Genomic DNA, 19,897 nt, shown 5'->3' on the forward strand with positions numbered 1-19,897 from the left:
ATTACAGCAATTCCAAACTGTGCAGCTTTTCTAGTTATAGGGGTTTAAACAAACCATAATTTAATACTCTTCTTGCTGAAGAAAGGAAGATTTCATTAGGGCTGATCTAAATGCAGTCTTTGTACTAACTTTACACTGGTTAAAAGTATGATTTTTATACTAATAAACCAGTGCAACATCTAATGTAAGTACATTTAGCTTGGTGCCATTCATATGGTGAACTACTGCATTTACATGCATTTTTGTGTACCCATATCTACAGGAGACAATTGGTACCAATTTATTTGAATTAGTTTCTAAATGGCAATAATTAAACCTAACAGAAGATATACAAGCCACTCCCGATTGCCACATTGATAGACTATCAAACCCTGCACAAGCAAAGACATCATAGTAATTTTAAAAGGAGTGCCCTTTGCAAAATTTAGCTGTAGAATATTACTTCAGCAAGTAGACTTCTGCACTGGGGTGTAGGAATTCACCCTCTGCTGTAAGCACATTCTGCCAAAAAAAGCATCAGCCACAGTCTTCTAAATCATGAAGTCCAGACATTCTGATGCCCTCAACAGCCTCATCCTAAAAATTCACAAGCCGTAGGTTGGTTGCTATGGGTTTGTGGTTGAAAACTTGCCATTGGTAGCTGGAGCTGTCATTCTGTTTGGGCAGGGCCCTCAGTTTGTAACTGAACCAAACTCTTTCACTTCTCCCTGACTGTCATCTTTCCTCCTCCTCCCTTGGGAATTCTGGCTGTAGAACCCTGCTGCTCTCACAGGGACCAGGGTTGGGGAGTCCTACCAGCTCCAAAAATGGGTTATCCAAGGCAGGACCCAGGCACATGAGTAAGGACCAGGAGGCAGAATAGGATGGGAGCACTCCCAGGTAAGGATCCCTTCTCTGCAGTGAGGACAGGCAGCCTGGAGAGGGGTTCACAATGTGGGCAAAGGGGGGAGAAAACCTGGAGCCAGTCACAGCTTTGAGAAGCCAGCTGACCTCTTCTCACAAACAGTGACGTAATATTTTTAGGACCAATACAAAAGACTTAAACAGCTCTGTGTTGTAAGGAGTTTCCAAAACTTGAAAATTTACTCTAGAAATCTATTCTAGGTGAATGTTACATATGTATATACCTATGAGACTAATGCAATGTCTTCCCAGCTCCCTTGAGAGAAATTGTATCTAACTTGCTCTTCATTGAGGCTCACTTCTTAGTATAGAACTGGTGTTAACCTCCTGGGTTTATGCTGAGAGCAGTTTTCTTCCAGCTACCTGGACTATCCAATCCTGTTAGGGTTTCAGTATTATGGCTGCTAAAATGTATCCTCCTCTTGTGTTCTCTAGCCACGTGCTCTTTCCCTGATTGCTGAAGTTAATTAATTTCAATTTCTCATACAAGGTTCAGGAATCCAGAAGCCAAACCCTCCAGGCATCGTGTGGCTTTGAACTGTGCCTCTCGCTGACCAAGGTTGTGAACAAACTCTCCAGATCCAGAACGCACCATGTCTGGTTTTGTCAGCGTTATTGTACAGAGCCAGCAGAGCCCACAATGTAACGCACCTTGAAGAGGAGTTGGAAGGCAGATGGTTTAATGAACAAGGATGGGAGTGGGGCTGGGAAGATGCCTGGCTCTGTCTCAGAGGTGTAACACTCAGCTCACTGGCAGCACCAGACAATCTGAAACCTTTCCACGTACGTGGGTGCCTCACACAGGTGTAGGCGGCCGTGTCCTCAGCCAGACAGGCGCGGCCCCGCATCGCCCCCGGGCACCTGTTTTATCGGAGCGGGTGCGACGGTACCCGCGGGGGGAGGCAGCTGCGGGCACGGGGCGACTGCCACGGTCTGGTGGCAGTTCCGGAGCGGGGCAGGGTTTAACGCCCCCGCTGCCAGGCCCAGTGGTTCCTCGGTCCCGGCAGGAGGGACAGGAGGAGGAAGGGAGCCCCTGCCCAGGGCTGCGATGCCCGATCCAGCCTCGGGTCCCCGGTGGTCCCGGGCTCCCTTCAGGACGAGGCCGCAGCTCCCGGAGATGGGGGGAGGAAAGAGGAGGGGCGGGGGGGGGGGGAGGCTGCCTCAGGCCCCACTGGGCGGGGCCACTTCTCCTGAGGCCCCATTGGTGGGCGGGAGAGGGGCGGGGCCGGGCCGCGTGGGCGGGGCCCTTCCCGGAAGCGCTGTCCTGCGCGGGGTTCCCCGGCGGCGGCAGTGGCGGCTGCGGAGGGGTTTGCGTGATGGAGGGCACGGGGCCTGGCTCGGGCTTGGGAGCTGCGGGGCAGCTGCGGGGCCTAACGGAGGACGAGATGGCCGAGGTGAAGAAGGATGTAAGTGGTGAGCTGGGCTGAGAGGCCGCAGCACCCGAGGTCGGGGCGTGGAGCTGCGGGGTGGGGCGAGGGCCCGGACGGGCGTAGCGGAAGCGCTGTCGGAGTCGGGGCCCCAGGGCTGGGGGAGGCCGGCGGGACGGGCCCTGCCCTGCCACCCGGAATTCCCCCCCACCTTTCCGGGGGAAGGGCGTGGGAGCGGGCGGGTCACCTGCGGTGCGGCGGGCCGGTTGGCGGCCTGGGCCAGGGCAGTCCCGCCCGCAACTCCCCGGTGGCTTCCCGGTGTCGGGCGGAGAAAGCGTTCGCCAGGAAGTTCCGTTTTGTTTTGTGTTCCTGTGTCGCGTGTGAAGGCCAGAGGAGCAAGGGCCTTGGGGTCCACGGTGTCCGTGTGGTTAGGACAGAGAAGTGATGAGTAATTAATGTGGTGTGCGCAGGCTGGCTGCAAATATCTATCTGCTTCTCTTGGCGTTAATAGAATTCTCTTTTACAGAGAAAGCTTTTTGAGACTTTTTGTTCTGTATCTTCCTGATTCCCCCCCCCCTCCCCCCCGTATTTATTCACTGATGTCTGGAATCTGAGGGAAGACTTCATCCTGATCCAGTCTGGCTCTGCATATGTTATTGCTAGATAGGGAAGCAAGCAACGTGCTAGCTGACCTCAACAAGTGCTTGGTTAATTAAAAAAAAAATATATCACAGTGTATGAGTTAATTATTGACCATCCGTGCTTTATTAGTAATTTACAGTGTCTCATGTTTGACTTACTCAGTGGTTTATGCTCCTTTAAACTACAATAAAGAATACTAGAAGCGTGGGTTTGGTTTCTTGCTGGCTTTATGCATGCATAATTTTCTTTATGTGCTTTGTCATAGGTTTGTGAGGCATGTTTTTTAAGTTATTACTTGTTTCTGTGAAGTCACAGTGTAATACTGCAATAGTTAGCATCTGGTAGTTACACCAGAAAAAGATAAGAACTACTTAAATCAGACTATATATATATAAAACATGATATATATGTTAATCTGTGTTACTGACTGAATTGATGGCTGCATCTCACAGAAGCCCACAGAAAGTTACTGATATAGTGGAAAGTATATTTAAGGCTTCCGTTCTAATGTGTTTATTCTTTCAGCCCCATACAAGCTGTTAACCTGTAAGGACAGTGCAGAGAGGAATTCAGAACTGATACACTCCATACAGTGAAAGACTCAGAATGGGAAGATTTTAGTCAAAACACAGCAATCTTTCTATTCAGTGACAGCTCAATATTCTTTTAATGTTGAAACATTGACTGACATATTTCAGAGTCTGTTGATTGATCTTTCTGGTGGTAGGATGAGGGATCCACAAAAACTGAAGAAAACTGTATTGCCTGCTATATTCAGGCATGGGCTTGTTGCAGTTGAATACTTGGGATGTGTCCCCAGCTGCCTAAATGACTCCAAGCTATACTTTTGCACTTTCTTCCTCTTTACCATAGTTTTTCTGCCACCACTAGTGCCAGTGTGACTGCACATTAAATTGGACTGGGTAATGAATTTGGCTGTGGGAAGGGAGAAAAGCACCAATTCAGTTTCTTGGCTGGATCTTCTCATCCCTCATTAAAAGGGAAGGGGTAGGAGCACAGCAGCTGCACAGAGGGTGATGCTCTTTGAACTTGGCTGCCATGGAGCTGCACCCTTATGTGTTTGCTTTTACATTCATTGTACTTACTCTAGTGGTGATGGTCCACAGCCAAAAGCCTTTCTTTACCTTCCATACATGCTCATCTGATGTTTCGTTTAACAACTGATTAACCACAGGTTGTTTATTGGTAGATTAGTATTTTTTGGATCTTAAACAGCATTTAGAAGAACACATTTATCCTCAGCTACACTCAGTGTCTAGGATGCGTTTTCTTAATGAGTTATTGGTACTTTACCCAACACCAGTATGCCTGACAGTATTTTGCTGTTTGAAATAATCTGTCTTAAAACATTTCTGTTTTCTGAGCCAGTAAATGGCTGTAAGGCAAGAAGTAATTCATAAGTTTCCATTTTTTAAATGCTGCTTTTATGGAATATAATCTCAAAATGCAGGAAGATGTTTGAAAATTTTCTTCAGGAGAGAAGCTTTGTTCCATCTCTACACATGTCTTGTATGTAAAGATGCTTTTTCTTCTGGCTCTGATTTTTTTTTTCCTTTTTTCAATCAAATGAGACTTGGTGGGAGGAACTCACTATTTTTTTCACATCAGTAATACTCAGTGGGTGTCTGACTACTGGTGTAATTCTGTGAAGTGCAAAATGTGGTGGGAGAAACTGCCAATTTTGTGTTGTTATGTGAAACAAGAGCTTGTTTTTCAAGCAGTCACATTTGTGATTCTTGTCTTCATACAGTTGCAGATACTGACACCAGAGTTGTAAACACATGCATTAGTTTTGTTTTGATGTTGATGTCAAGCAGACTTAACTAATGTACTGATTAAAATAAAATTAATATAATTTACATTTGTATGATGTTTGTGCTTGCCTGTACCCTCTGAGCAAGGTGGAGGAAGACTGGGTTTTATTTTGATAACTGTAAACATAAATTGGTCAGTACAGGAGGGGACACTTGATCTGGCAAAGAGGAAATTAAAGTGGTGGCATGGCAGTCTTTCATTCTGACATTGCTCCTATAAAATTACTTCTGAAGTTAAGTTGGTAGTCAGCTTAGGATTTAATATGGTTACAAATGATAGCCTGTTTTCCCAGGAAGATCATCTGAGGGAATGTGATCCGATACTGTCATGGTTCCTGAAGGTGCAAAATGGCTCTGCTGCTGAAGTGATTCAGACTAATGTCTCTGCTTCATCATAGCCAAAGTTAATTGATTGGATGTCCCTTCCCATGGGCAGATTGTTCCACCTCCTTCTTTCTGCTGGTTATAGAGAATTCTCAAGCAACCACTTCACATATGTAAGCTGGAGTTATGCTGCAGAGGGCAGAGTAATTTTGGTTTTGCCAGGGTTATCAGTTGCAATCTCAGTGGTCTCTGCAGCATATCAGAGGTGTGTGTGTTGCTTCAGGTGTTTAACACAAAATTTTAAGCAAAAAAAAAAGGCAGTTTGATGAAGACAAAGCAGCCAATACAGCTGTTGAGAGGATTTACATCTGTAGATGAAGGTGCATGCACTTTGGATGCCAGTAATCTGCTGAACTTGTAAGTAGTGGTGTGTGTTTACCAGACATGAGTATATTTGTGCTGTTGCTCTGAGACTGCTTTTACTCAATGTGCAGAAAACATCAATAATTGCAGTAGTTTGGAGTTGTGCCTCATGCATAAAAATAGTATGGAAACGTGACAGTTGAGTAGTTGGTGAGAACAAGTGTTTCTGTAGTCAAAATGAGTATGTGCTGTTGTGTATAATTTGTTTTCATTTTTATTTGGCAAACGTTCTTAAACATAATAACCACAGACTTGGTGGTAACTAACGTTTTCAGTAGGTAACTTCCAAGTTCACTCAAAGAAAACTAATGACAGGGGTAAGTAAAAAATATCTTATGGATAGCGTGGTGGCAGCTTTAAAAATTGTATCATTAACTTGGATCAAAATCATATAGGTTTCAAATACAGGCTTCTAAGTAAACTGAACAATTGGCTAATACAAGTTTGTTTTGTTTTTCAGGCATTAGAAAGGATGCGTCCTTACCTGTGTGATAAAATCATAGCTGAGAGACACTTTGATTACCTGCGCTCTAAGAAAATTCTCACTAGAGAGGACACAGAAGAAATCGCTTCCAGATCTTCCAGTAGAAAAAAAACTGGAAAGTTATTGGACTATTTAGCAGAAAACCCAAAGGGACTAGATGCTTTGGTTGAATCTATCAGAAGAGAAAGAACACAGAACTTTCTGTTACAAAAGATAACGGACGTAGTGTTGAAAGTCAAAAATGAAAAACTTGAAGCACTCAAAGGTGAGAAGTTTATAATAACATTTTGTAAGACTACTTTTGTTTCGAGAGTCTGTAAAGTTAAACTCTCACAGTTCTTTAAATCATGTTTCTTAGTACAGGTATTTTTTTCTTTTTATTTCCTCTAGTGTTTGGGACAACAGTCTTAATATCACCACTTTGGGTTTAAGATCCTCGTGCGTGTATTCTGGCTGCCTTTTCACTGCCTGAACACATCATAAGTAACAAACTGCAAAAAACCCTATCGTGTTTTTATAAAAACCCAACATATGATAGGGTTTTTATAAGGGAAAAGTCTGTCTTTGCATTTCAGTTTTGCTTTCTATGAGGTTCTAAGTTAGAACTGAAAATGTTGGTTATCTTCCATCTTGCATTTCTCTTGACACTATTTGCTGCAGTGACAGGAAGCTCTGGTTTTGTCAAGCTTGGCATCTCAGCAGAAGGTAAGCCAACAAAGGCAACGTAAGGAGCACTCTCCTATAGGCCTTTAATGCCAAAACTTAAAACCAGGCACTGTAAATGAATGCATGTGTTGCATCATGCAGGTAGAAAAGTTTGGTTGACACACAAGGCTTGAAGTGGGTACTTGTGCTCATATTTTAAGGCAGATAAAATAGAGGCCTTCTAAAGCAAAAACTTTACTTCCCCTTCCACACCCATCAGAAGAGAAATAAAGAAGGAGGAACGTACATTTTTAACCCAGAGATGAATATGAAGTCTTTCCTGGCTTTGGGTAAAGCAGCCTTCAAATGCAGTCCATTCTGGAGTAGAACCATGTGGCTGAAGCTTTTAGAAGCATGAAGAACACAGTGAGAAAAATCTGTCAAAAGATGGATCCAAGGACTGAAGTGAATTCCTGAAGAGGAGCTTAAATTACAGTTTGTCACATAGTGTCTGATACAGGGAAATCAGTCTCATCAGCCTAGATAACCTGCATGTATTTCTTAATTTGTTGTGAGTATTGGGATGTCCATTAAAATGCAGACAATTCATCTAGGGCTATCTTACTGCTATTTAGGCAGAGCACAGTTTAAGAGTGCACCATACTGTAATTAAGTCCAGTCTGTTTTTTGTTATAGGTCTAAGCTGCAGCACCTGTATGACCTCACTGTATGGAGGAACAAATAATCTTTCTCGATCATATTCTGATGAATCAAATTTTTTTGATAAGATAAAGGACAAAGAACCTACCCAGATACATCATCCAGAAGAGGATTATAGCACCGCTGCGTTTGTGTCTGCTGTCTCTCTTCATTCAATGAATTTTCCAGTTGCAGAGATGGGAAATGCAGAGAGCACTGGTTTCTCAGTCACCCTCCCAGGGCCTGGAGACCCTGGTGCACCCCCACTTCCCCCAGAGCTCCAGTCAGATCAGGAAGAGCCGTGTACAACTGCAAATGATAACTGCTTTTTGCCTCTAAGATCACGTTCTCTTCAACTGCAGTGAACATTGTGATTTCTATCTGTTCATCCTAATGCTACTGAAACTTTGTGTGGTGGCTTGGAAAGGTGAAAAATGTTTTCAACTGTTAACTGGCAAAATCAGACAAAACTATGCTATTTACAGTTCTTTAAGGAGTGATTTTCTTTGTGATTGTGTGACCCTGGAGCTCCTGGATTTTATGTTGTTTAGGAAGTTTTTTTTCAAAAGACCATGGTATTACACCAGCAAAGGTTTGTTACAGTCAATATTTCACAATTTGTTGCAGATACTCAAGATACCCAAATTTTTTTTTCATTCCTACAGAAATTAACCAGGCTGGTTTTTTTCAAGTTCCTGTGATGAGTGAATTGGAAAGGATGGTTAGGAAAAGTATTAAACAATTGAAGAACAATTTTCTAAACTAAAAGGTTTAAGCTCTGCCCTCTCTAGATGTGTGCAGGTCCATTTGAAAAAAAAAATAATCTATGCTTGTCTGCAAGAAATCTCTCAATTTTCTGACGTCATTCTCTATCCTACCAGTAAATTAAAAGGCACTCAGTATTGCAGTGATCTGAGTTATCAAATATAATTCCATAAGTCTTAGCAGATTGCTTTTATATGTTAGAGATTTCTGATTTGAGATGCACTTTAAATATAAATTCTGATTAATACTGGAGAAGGAATGCAAACTGCTGTAATGGCATCATGTGGGCTGTAAGAAAATGTCATTTTATAATCTATTAAGGAGCAAGGCGTGTATGTTTTGTCTCTAGGTAAGGAGGGGTTGGGAGCGGGTTTGGAGTCCGCTAGCAACAAATTATCTATATACAAAAGACTCTTGGAAATGTTGCACTTCAGATGTCTCCTCTTCAAAGCTGACAGGTTTACATTTCAAGTTGTTTGTAGTCAAAGGCATTTTAAATTATTTCAAGGTGGAAAGGTTCTCATTTCTTGACACAATCTAACATACTGTATTCCTCATGCTCAGGTTGTAATCTACTTTTTCTAAATTGTCTTATAAACACTTTAACATTTCTAGGCAAAGGCAAACTCTTGGAAATGTGTACAGTTGTGTTCTGCAGTACTACACTCCAAAGGGATGGCACGTTTTCATTGTATCTAAGGGTAGGCTTGTATTTAAGGCTTTAAATTATTTTGGCTTTCATACAGGGCTGTAGCCATTTAACTTCATCCCAGTCTAGTTAATACTCCTAAACTGTGTTCTCTTTCTGTGGAGACAAGCCATCTGCAGGATCTCAATATAGTCTCTAGTTTTGTTTTTTTTTTCTTATTTGCTCTCTTTTTGGAAGTAGGTTAAAATAAATTTAAACTGCACTCCATACTTGGTGTATGAATAGCTGACATTTGATAAAGATGTGGGCTTCTGTTTATAATTTTTTTATTATTATTATTGTATGCATCTAAGGTCACAGACTGTCAGGACAGTGAAAATGCTTTTCAACAAAATTGCTTGTTTCAGAAGGCACTGTGGAAAATAATTGCCTGAATATGCAAGCAAAATTTTGCTCTCTAACTTGAAATGAAGGGTAGGCTTAAGTCCTTCTCTTCCATTAACTTAAACTGTAGTTGCACATGCTCAGGATGTCTAAATGCCCACTGTCATGCCTTAAAGAGCTATGCTAGGGGGTTTGGTCCCTTCTTGGATTTTGTAAATGGGCAAGTGAGCAAACTTGGCCATAACTGAGGAGCATCAGCTCAGGGGGAAGGCTGCCTTGCAGCTCTGAATCCTCACCCAGGATGTGTGCTGCCTGCTCTGCCACCTGTTAACCTGAGACTTCAAACGAATGTATTTTCTTACCAAATGTTTCTAACATGCATTTTTAAAACTTGAAATATTTTTTTCACAACTTCAGGAATAAATTCTTTTGGGTAATTGCTGTTTTTCCTGCCTGCCTCTCATTACCAAGATGTGTAAGTTGTAAGAGCAGTTCAGGCTGGTATCTGGATGTGCAGGTTTGGTTTTGTGCATGTGGGAGGCTTTTGTTCTCTTTGTCTTGTTAGAGCTTTGTCTTTGGTGGAAAGACTGACTGAATGTGAAACACCTGTGCCTGTAGGGCTGCACTCAGGGGCAGTGTATGGGGAAGACATGGATGGAAAATTAAGACCTTGGCAGCTTAACTATGCTTTCCATTGTTGGTGACTAGTGCTGCTAGCTGGATTCTTGCTTTTTTCCTAAATGGCTCAATCAGTCAGCTGCTTAAAGATGTGAGAAGTGTTGCTTGCAGCTGTGCACACGTTGACTTCATTCTTAAATTAAGATTTTTATTTTAATAGCAAGGGAGGAACAAACCCTTTGAATGGTGAGGAGCACGACACAAATAAAAGGATGTGACAATATTGCAAGGACCATGGAAGCTCAGTCCAGTGTTTGGTTGTGTAGTGTGTAGGGTTTCTTTCAAAATAATGATGGTATTGATTATGAGAGATGAGCTGGACATGGTTTTAGTACCTTTACAACAAAGGAACCGATCACATTGTAACCAAAGCCAGGCCTTATCCTGCTTCCTTGGTAATGTAGTAACCTGAGCAGAGCTAGGAAGTATTTTAGCTGAGGCAAAATCAGATCCATGGGCACTGTTGGCAAAGGAAGTCTCTGGTCCCAGCTTTCTCCACCACATTTTTGCTGCTGGCTGTGCTGGTGAGGATGTCACTGGATGTGTGAAGATCAAAGCTGTGTCTGCCCCGGGCCAGATAACGCTCCAGCATTTAGGAAAATGCCTTTTCTCTCTCCTGAGGCCTGCAGGTGTGAAAAAGGAGGCAGCAGAGCTTCTGGGCTTCGTGTCTCATTTTCTGTATCACTCCGTGGTCGCTTAAGGGAAAATTCCCGGAGTGCTCGGGGCTGAGCCCAGGGCGGGCTCAGGAGGGGCTCTTTCTCACACCTCCCTTGTCCTCTGGGTCCCGCTCGCCGGGCACGAACCGGGCCCGCCCGGCAGCCGCGGGTGCTGCGGCTCCCCTGGGTGCGGCGGGGACCGGAACCCTCGGCGCGGGCCCGGTTTCCGTGCGGGCGGTGTCCTGGCGGCAGGCCCCGCCATGGCGGCGGAGGGAGGGGACCCGCTGAGCTATTTCGCGGCCTACGGCAGCTCCAGCTCCGACTCGGAGGCCGAGGAGCCGCAGCCCGACGAGCGCCCGGCGAGGGACGGCGCGGCGGCGGGGGGTAGCCCGGGGCGGCGGTCGAGGCTGCCGCCGCCCGACGAGCTCTTCCGTAGGGTGTCTCAGCCTCCCGCCTTCCTCTACAACCCGCTCAACAAGCAGATCGATTGGGAGAGCCGCGTCCTGCGGGCGCCCGAGGAGGTGCGGGGGCCGCGGGGCCGGGGGACCGCGGGAGGCTGCCCGGGGGGGCTGCAGGGGCCTGGCCGCACGCCTCGCCTTCGCCCCGGCCGCCGAGGCCCGGCGTGATGGTGCCCCGCTCTCTTCCGCAGCCCCCCAGGGAGTTCAAGGTGTGGAAGAACAACGCCGTGCCCCCGCCCGAGACCTACAGCCCGCCCGAGAAGAAGCCGCCGCCGCCCCCCGGCGTCGACATGGCCATCAAGTGGTCCAACATCTACGAGGACAACGGGGAGGACGCGCCGCGGCAGGGCGGGAAAGCCAGGCTGCTGCCGGAGGATGAGCAGGAGCCGCTGGAGTCCGGTGAGGCCCCGGGGTCAGGCGGCGGTGCTCGGCTCCGGCCGGTGCTTCCGAGAGGGGGGGGGACTCTGCGGGGAGACCTCCCCTGCCCAGCGTTAGTGGTAGCTCCCACCGCTGCTCCGAGGCAGAGCTGGCTGCAGGGCTGCTGCAGGTTCAGCGTGTGCTCTGCCCTGCCCAGAGCTGAGGCTCCCCGGCTCTGTCCCTTTCATTGCCATCAGCAGGAACAGGGATTGATTAAAGAGTCTGTAGAGCTACAGTTACAGGAAACTCACAAGTTCGGTCTCTTAGAACAGGCAGTGTTATGGGAGCTTTTTAAGTGCTGCCGTCTTGACCCTAGGTGTAGCTGTAGGTCGGATTATTTTTGTTGGGTGTGCAGAACTTGGAGGCCAAGAGGGGTATTAAATGTCTGTATGACAGATTACTGAAAAAAATATTTACTATCCTCTCCACTTTGAATCGTGGCAGAAGCTGTGCTGGTAATCCAGGAAGTAAGGAAATACTTGACAAGAGGAATTTTTTTTAATTTTAATTGCTGGAGAAAGATAATAGCCAGTAACAACCAAGAGAATGAAATCAGAAGAAGAAATTCTGGACTTCTCAAATGTCTGCATTCCAAAACTGGAGATGTAGTCAGTTAGTGCTACTGTCTATTTTCCAGGCATCTCAGATGTGGTTAAGTCAGTTGTTCTGAGATGAGGATGGTGTTAAGGACAAAGATTCTGGCTTTACTGACTTTCATTAACTTTGTCTTTTATTTAAAGATGGTGAAAAAGATGATGAACCAGTTTCTGCTAAGAAACGTAAACGAGACTCTGAGGAGCAGACAAAGAAGAAGAAGTTGTAAGCAGGGTGTGCCAGATGTAGCCATCATGACAATTTCAATTAACTTGGATTCCTCTGCTGGAATGGGAAACAAATACATGTTTACTGAATTTCTCTGTCCTGTTGGATAGGGAATGTTATTTCTGTAGTATACTTGCCTTTTGGAAAGCACAAAATTAAATGGACAGTGTCGTGGTAGAAATTTGTCTACTGAACAAAATTTAAATCTGTTCTTTTAATATAGGGATTTAGAAGAGGGATTCATTATGATGGATACTTGTGCTCGTGCAGGTTACAGGTCTTCATGGTATTTTGTTTATCAAGAAACCTGGTGGTACTGTGAGGTTTTTAGGACTGACTTTTCCATTGTGTCAAAACCTTTTATAAAGGAGTATATACTGAAGATTCCTTAAGTTCTGTCCTTATGATATGTTTGCATAATGTTGTTTTGAAATGTATGTAAAAACTGCAAATACGTCACTGGAATAAAATTGCATTTGAAAACATCTGTGATATAAACACTGCATTGCATGCTTGGTGAATAGGAGGGATGATTTCTGTACTGTATGCACTTCTTATGATGCAACAGATTCCTCAGGGTTTTGTTTGTAATATACAGCTGTAAACTGAAAAAGCATGGACTTAACAATGGAGTTTAATATTTGATAATTTGTTTTGATGTTATTTGATCTGCATCAGAGAAACATGCATCTAAATGGTGGAGGAAGAATTGAAGTGTTTAACTTATTCTCTGTAAAATTGAAAAGGGAATTTAGATATTTATGTGGAAAAAAATATTACAAAGCTGTGATAGAGTCCTTACTGCCAACTGGTATTTAACTCAGTACAAACAGTTGGCAATCATCTTAAAGTGCTAATCAGTATTTGTGATACATTGCTGCATGGCTTTTGGATCTGTATGTTAAAATGTACCAGTAAAACTGGGTTGGAGGGGGGCTTATTCTAGCTTTATTTTCAAATAAAGCTTCTGTGCCTTAGGAAATCTGCAGTGAGAGTAGTCCTACTAATATTAGTTTATATAATTTAACTGTTAAGGTAAACAATCATAATTCTTATTTTTCTTCTTTCTCAGTCTAGCTTTTAATTTGGTACAACAGGTACTTTATGCGTGTGCTAATATGATGTTAATTTTTTTTTAAACAGATTTTAAAAAAAAAATATTTTGAACCTCAATATATAGAAAAATATATTCGTTTTGAGTGAGTATATGAAGTTAGAAGTCAGGAACAAGCTAGGAAATCCCAGCCTTGGCAGTGTGATAACACTTTCTCTGTATTCTTCTCTATCTACCTGCAGATTTTGTGACTGCTCATTGCCAATTTCACAGGCTTTTGGGCCAGATCTGTGATATATTCAAACAATTCTGTGCTGCCAGACTGGAAATAATTCAAGAAAGGATACTGGTACCAGCTGAGGGTTCCCCAGTGTCCCAGCTCTCCTCGCACAAACCCAAATATCTGGCGCTCCTGTGGCAAGCTCCAAGATGGAGGACTGTGTCACAGGCCAAGCTTATGAAGTGCCAGATCTATGTAAAATGTCTCAGAATACTCCTTTACCTCAGACAGAGGTGGCAGGGCTGGAGCAGAGCCTCCAGGTTGCAAGGAGAAACCCTCCATGCCCTTAGTGACAGCCTTGCTGGGTTCCAGCTGGGATGAAGACCCCTTTCCAGCAGTCAGATCTGATGCTTGCTGAAATGGAGCTTTTACCAGGTGGGCAGCCAGCATAGCATGGTAATTCAGGACTGGATTATCTGCATTTTGTTCATATGAGAGACTATAAACACCCATACTTTGCTTTTGCTGGACTAATGTAAATTCTCCCTCCTCCTAGTGATCATGTGAAATGATTACTGATGCAGACTGAATCTCTTACAGCTGTGTCCATGCAGCCTTAGATCACCTGTTTCAGGATGTGGATTGTCACAAGCTACTGGGGTAGCAGGTATCTGGTACCTGAGTGTCTTGAGAACAAATGTTTTCATTATCAATTTCACTTAAAAAGAAATTACGGATCTGGGTTTTTTTGAAGTGCTGAATGTAAAGACTCTGAATGAAAAGACTTACTCTAATCTGTTTTTTTCCTTTATTTGCTGTCCTAGCATAGCTAGGTTGAAGGTGCTCATCTTCAGATAATGGTAGGAAAAAAACACTGCTTACGCTCCTATATGAACAGGAATGTGTTTGTTATAGCTGGCACAGAGAGCTGAGGGTGGGGAACAGCAGCAAGCTCCAATTCAGTTGTGTAATGTTCAGGTGTTCAGTCAGTTTCCCAAGGGTTTGGTTTTTGTCTAGGCAGAATGTTGCAAATTACAGTGTGTCTAGCAAGGTGCTTTTTGAGGAATGTGTCTCTGCTTATCCTATGTGTACAGAATTTATTTCAGGAGTATGTGAGATGAATGGTGTAATTTCTTGAATTTGAAGGATCTGACTTGAAGTACCCAGTTAAATCGATTGCTTAATTCTCAAGTCTTATGATAGTTCTGTTTGCTACTGAAGTGCTCCTTGAAGAGCACTACAGCTGAAAGTTAATGTCATCAGCTCTGGAAAGAGGATGCATTCCCACGACTGCCCTGACCAAGAGGGCTTTGTCCCTGCATTGTTTGCTCTTCTATTCTAATGGAAGTTACCATGCTAATCACTCCTTTTGTTTTCAGATCATATGATATCCCATGGTATCCATTTGTTAACACCATCTGATACTCAGTTTCTAAGGAGAAAACCAGTGTGGCTCATCTGAAAGAAGAATGGTTAATTGTATTATGTACAGGTTAAGGAAATTTTCACTGTAAGTCATGACTCTGGCAGCTTCCCTATTCAGGAGAAATGGCAAAAGATACCATGCTTCTTTTTCTAAGTAAGACATGAAAAGAGGCTGTGAGAGCCTATCTGAAACTGAGTTACCTGGGTAGACTGGTTCTGCTGCTGGAAGTTTTTTTTTGGCTTCAGTGCTTCATGTTCAGGAGAAGATGGTGAGAGAAGTGCTAGTACTGCACCTTCTGAAGGAACTCAGAAGCTGTCTTGACATACAGGGGAAACAGAAGAGCCCAGAGCTGACCTTTCAGGGTTCAGAGATAGCAGCATGTGCATTTTATTATAAGTGAGATTGCATAAAAGAAATGTTACACCTGTATTATTAGTGACTTGTAATGCAAAGAACATGCAATGGAAAGAATGCTAGAGTCCCAACTGCAGTGAGAACGTGGCTGGAAAGGCAAAAAATGTTTCTAGCAATTGGTTTTGATGGTATGGTACTTATTAAGCAGTCTTTGCTTCTGAGTACTTGCTTCTGTGGGGGTGGGAAACACAGATATCTGTATCTGACACAGACGCTATTTGGAAACAGCTGGATTGAGTTAGATAGAATGGACAGGAGAGGAAGAAAAGGGAGATCCTTTTGCCAGGGATCTGTATAGCCTTATTTAGATACCATAAAAAGCTTCTAAGAGATACGGGCAATACACTAAATTATAAATGCTTATCTGGAGATCAAGATTACTGATAATGCATCCATGGCATTCATAGCTGTAAAATTACCAGCCCTTGTACAAGTTCCTCCATAAGTCACTAGAGAGAGCACTACCAGGAAACATGGTCACAGTAAGCCTTAAAAAAAAACCCTGCATCCAGCAGTTCCCCAAACAGGGTTTCAAGAATTCTCTGTCCCCTTTTTGCATGATTAGAAGTGACACAGATTTACAAAACAAGAAAACAGATAATAATGCAGTACTTAAAGGAACAGATTGGGTAAGGGAAGAAATAAGCTATGTGAAGATTTTCTTATTTGTTTCTAAAGCAGGAAAAGGAAAGACTAAAGAAGCTGAAGGACAAAGCTTGATGGAACAAGAAACAGACTTGTGGGTTCTCTTCAAGTCTGGGCAGCTAATAATGAAACAATGGCTACCCTGCATTGGGATCTGTGAAAAGTGGGTGAATATTTTCTAAACTTAAACTAATAGCTCAGATGTTCAAAACCATGTCTGACTAGAGAACAGTTTATCCTGGATTGTCTTGCAAGAAGGGATGGTGACAGCAAACATACACCCCCGTTGGCAAATGGAGTTTTGCTCTGAAAATTATCCTTGTATTAACTCATCGTTCCACTGATTTAATGGTGAATCAAATGTGATAATGAGCATTATGTGTAACAGGGGAAAAAAGGCAGTAGGAAATGCCTGTTAGTCTGATCTAAGAAAACTGTCTTTAAAACCTGTCAAGATTAGCAAAATGGGCTGGAAGACAATTAGCAATGAACACATTGTGCCAGCATCTGAAGGCAACACAACAGCAGCTAAATAACATAGATTTCCAAGAAAGGCAGGGTGATCTGGAAAAGAGGAATGCACACCGATGTAGAAGTACAGCTGTTGAGGATAATGCTTTCATAGCAGGCAGTGCTTCCTCCCAGAAATGCTGATGGAGAGGTCACTCTGGCAGTCTGCTTGCCACTCCTGTGCCACAGCTTGATGCTCGTTCACGCTACAGAAGAACTGATTCATTTCCAAATCGTTTGTGGTAAGCTTAAGGTTGCTACCCTGAAACTGAATCCAGGGACATGCAGTGTGTTCCACAAAGGGTAAATTATCTGGAAGCTGTAATCAGCACAGGAAGAGGAATTTTTACCAGCAGTGAGAAATGGCAGCTGCACGGCACTGGATGCTCTGCTTCTGCTGGTGACTGGAAGCTCATTTCCCAGTTTGGTAAATCTTGCAGTGTCATGGCTGGATTTGGATGAAAAGATGTAATGCTTTCAGTCACCAACAATACATAATTTGTGTTTTCAGCCAGAAAGGCTCTTGTGCCCATTTCTCTCTTAGCTTCCTGATTTTTTTCCAAACCCCTTAGACAACTGGATACAGACATCTGTGCCTTTGCTTTGGGTGTGGGTTTGACATGTGAACAGAACAGAACAGCTGTAAAAGAGTTGAAGCTGATTACTGCTGAAGTTCTTTAGCTGTCCCACTTGAAAGGGACTCCTGTCAATGGCTGCAGCTGTGCAGCATTTCCATTTGGAGAGAAAATGGGCAAGGACATCTACAAATGTTCAGTACACTAGAAAAATCTTAAATGTGCATTTCTTGAATGGATGGGGAAAAACCAGCAGCATCAGGCCTGAGTACCAGTATGGCACCAATGCCCTTGGGAGGTGAGTTTGTTGAGGGGCCAGTTACTCTAGCAACAACAAATGGCTGCCCAGCAATGCTCAGGAGGAGATGCTGTCTCCTCTCTCTGTAATTCACAGGAGGGCAATCTGTTGATGAAAAAGCTTCTCAAAAAGAAGACATGTTCAGAAACACTTAAAACGTGTTCAGAAAACCCTTGAGTGAGTGGAGGCACCTTGCTAAGGAATCTGATTCCATTACTGCCAAGGGTGTTTTTTGGATGTGTTGACTAATGTGAAGTTTCAAGGAGGATGCAACAAGAGCTGATGATTAGCTGGGCAGTCTCAAAATGTCCCAAAACAAAAGCAGGACACCTGTTAGAGCAACAAATTGGCACAATAGAGAAAATTGCTGAAAGAAATACAGTGTCTTCATTGCACAGAAGGCTTTCTGAGGAACGTAGGAATGATTCTGTTCCTGAGACAAATGGTATTGCTAGCAGTGGGCTGATTTCTAAAAGCTTGCAAGTCCTGTAATTAGGAACCAAGAAACAGTGGGAATAACAGAGGGACAGAGATTCTAGTGAGCTTGTTCTTCATACAGTCTCTGAGGTTTCACAGACTGAAGGAAGGAACCTTGTATTCAGAGGAGTCCACAGAATCTGTGTCACTGCTAGAAATGTGCAAAGATCAAATCAACCTTGAAGGCAGAGTCACACCAGAGATTGGAATGGGTTTGTGCTGCTGGTTCCTGTGAACTATTTTCTTCAGGGCACTTCTGAAAAAGCAGGAATTTTAAGGGAAGCCAGGACCTGTGGAGCTGGCTTGACAGAAGAATGCAATGAATTTAATGAATGGAGATAAGCATTTTTGGTCCTTATCAAATAATTTTATCAGTGCTCTTCATTTAGAAGATGAAGTGCTCTTCATCTTTAGAATGCTTTCATCTTGATAGCTTAAAAGATAAATCACACCTTTGCTTCGCTGTAGCTGTGAGCAAGGACTCTGTTTTGTTGCCTTCTGACAAGGTGAAGCTATTCCTTGAAGCAAACATTAATTTCCCATCCCTCTGCTTAACTTCTCCTACCATTTGTTTCTTGCTGTAGATGGACTGATACGAGAACAAATACAGGATTAATACAGGGTAACCCCAGGAAAATGTAATAGAGAGTTAAGCCTAAACCACAGGACTTAACAGGGGAAGATTAACTCTCCTCAAACCAACCCAAACAAACGAATAACACCACCACCCCTGGCAGCAGGCTCTTGGCAGAAGTAATCAGCCTGAACATGGTCCAGTTTTATTAAACAAGTAACTCCTCTGGCACAGGGTGGTAAGGGGTTCCTGGAAGAACCAGACCAGGTGAACTGAGAGACTGATTTCACTTCTTTCACAGGAAGGATCACAACTATTTGATAAAGACCTAAAGAAGGGTTTTGTTTTGTTTTAATATTCTCTGTTGTTGTTGTTTGGGGTTTTTTTAACTATCCTCTGTTAGTTTTCTGGTCTAGAAAAAGTGTCGTTTTATTGTAATTACAAGACACTTAGGAGAATTGCACAGAATTCTTTCTCAGAACTGCTAAAATTGAGTTTTGTGAGACTAAGGGCTTATATATTTTCTGAAACCTTTCAAAGAGCTGGCTTACTTAATGTAAAGACTGGCAATTGCAAAGGCTTCTTTGAAAACATACTATTATAATAGTTAGGAATACTGATTTTTATGCAAGATTTAAGTTTTTGCTTCCCATTAATGACTTGGTAAGTGACTTGTTTTCACAGGAGCCTTTGTGCATGCCTCTTGGATAACTAAATAAATCATACCTCTGTGACAGCTTAAGTAAGTCATGTCACCATCATGTTAGACATGGTAATGAAATACGACTTACAAACTTAATTTTGTCAAAGTATCTATATAAAGCAGTACATAGACTTCTAAAAGACAATACAGAGAGTGATATGCTATATAATTATTATATTGTTATAACATTTATAGGTTTCTTGTATTATTTCTCCAGAAAAGCATAATTGACACCTCAGGCTGGTAATATGGAAATACATAGAATTCATGTCAATAAGTGGTTCCATGCTACCTGGTACAGTTGGTATTTATGTATTTAGGTATTTAGGTATTTATGGTATTCAGGGCTTCTTCAGTGGCCAAGAGCCAGTGACAAAAAAATTCTTGTCTGACTTTGTGAGGATCCCAGGCTTGTATCATCTCCACCCTCCTGCTGAGGATCCTCTCTTTCCTTGCCTTTCCTCAGCCTTTTTGAGGCAGCTGGACCCTGCGTAGCCATTCAGTCTGTGAAATACCATGTAGCTGGGGGAAACATGCACTGCTCCATTGCCAAAATTGTCCAACAGACCAGTGGATAAGGGAAGCTCTGCAGTCTTTTACCTCCTGTATTCCATAATTTCTGTTTTCTCAGCTATGCCACTCCACCAGAGGATGCATTTTTTAACTGCTAATGTAATGCCTGTTTGAATTTGCAGAGCTACTTTAGATTTTCTTTAAACTATAGACCCTGATTTTCTTTGATTCAGTTTAACACTTGATTAAGTAAGTGTCTCTTCAAACAGGACACATCTGTTGTGGCTCCTTTTTTATATCTTGCTCAAGGCTTTCTTAGTGCTGCAAAGGCTTTTTA

At 43.1% G+C, this 19,897-nt stretch overlaps 2 protein-coding genes across 3 annotated transcripts; both read left to right on the forward strand.

Moving 5' to 3' along the window:
* Nucleotides 1-2,168: 2,168 nt before the first annotated feature.
* Nucleotides 2,169-8,142, forward strand: BCL10 (BCL10 immune signaling adaptor). 2 transcript variants are annotated; one of them, XM_030455682.1, is made up of 3 exons: nucleotides 2,169-2,309; nucleotides 5,955-6,243; nucleotides 7,320-8,142. In XM_030455682.1, the coding sequence occupies exons 1-3, from the start codon at nucleotides 2,220-2,222 to the stop codon at nucleotides 7,685-7,687; spliced, it is 747 nt and encodes a 248-aa protein (XP_030311542.1). In that variant the 5' UTR covers nucleotides 2,169-2,219; the 3' UTR covers nucleotides 7,688-8,142. The 2 variants fall into 2 exon arrangements, with proteins under 2 accessions (XP_030311542.1, XP_030311543.1); XM_030455683.1 differs by having other exon boundaries at nucleotides 2,234-2,316.
* A 2,558-nt stretch (nucleotides 8,143-10,700) lies between these two features.
* Nucleotides 10,701-13,128, forward strand: C8H1orf52 (chromosome 8 C1orf52 homolog). Its single transcript, XM_030455186.1, has 3 exons — nucleotides 10,701-10,975; nucleotides 11,104-11,311; nucleotides 12,070-13,128. Exons 1-3 carry the CDS (start codon nucleotides 10,715-10,717, stop codon nucleotides 12,150-12,152), a joined length of 552 nt encoding a protein of 183 aa, XP_030311046.1. The 5' UTR covers nucleotides 10,701-10,714; the 3' UTR covers nucleotides 12,153-13,128.
* The last annotated feature ends 6,769 nt before the right edge of the window (nucleotides 13,129-19,897 follow it).

This window comes from Calypte anna, chromosome 8 (assembly GCF_003957555.1).
Source record: "Calypte anna isolate BGI_N300 chromosome 8, bCalAnn1_v1.p, whole genome shotgun sequence".
In the NCBI taxonomy this organism is placed as follows: domain Eukaryota; kingdom Metazoa; phylum Chordata; class Aves; order Apodiformes; family Trochilidae; genus Calypte; species Calypte anna.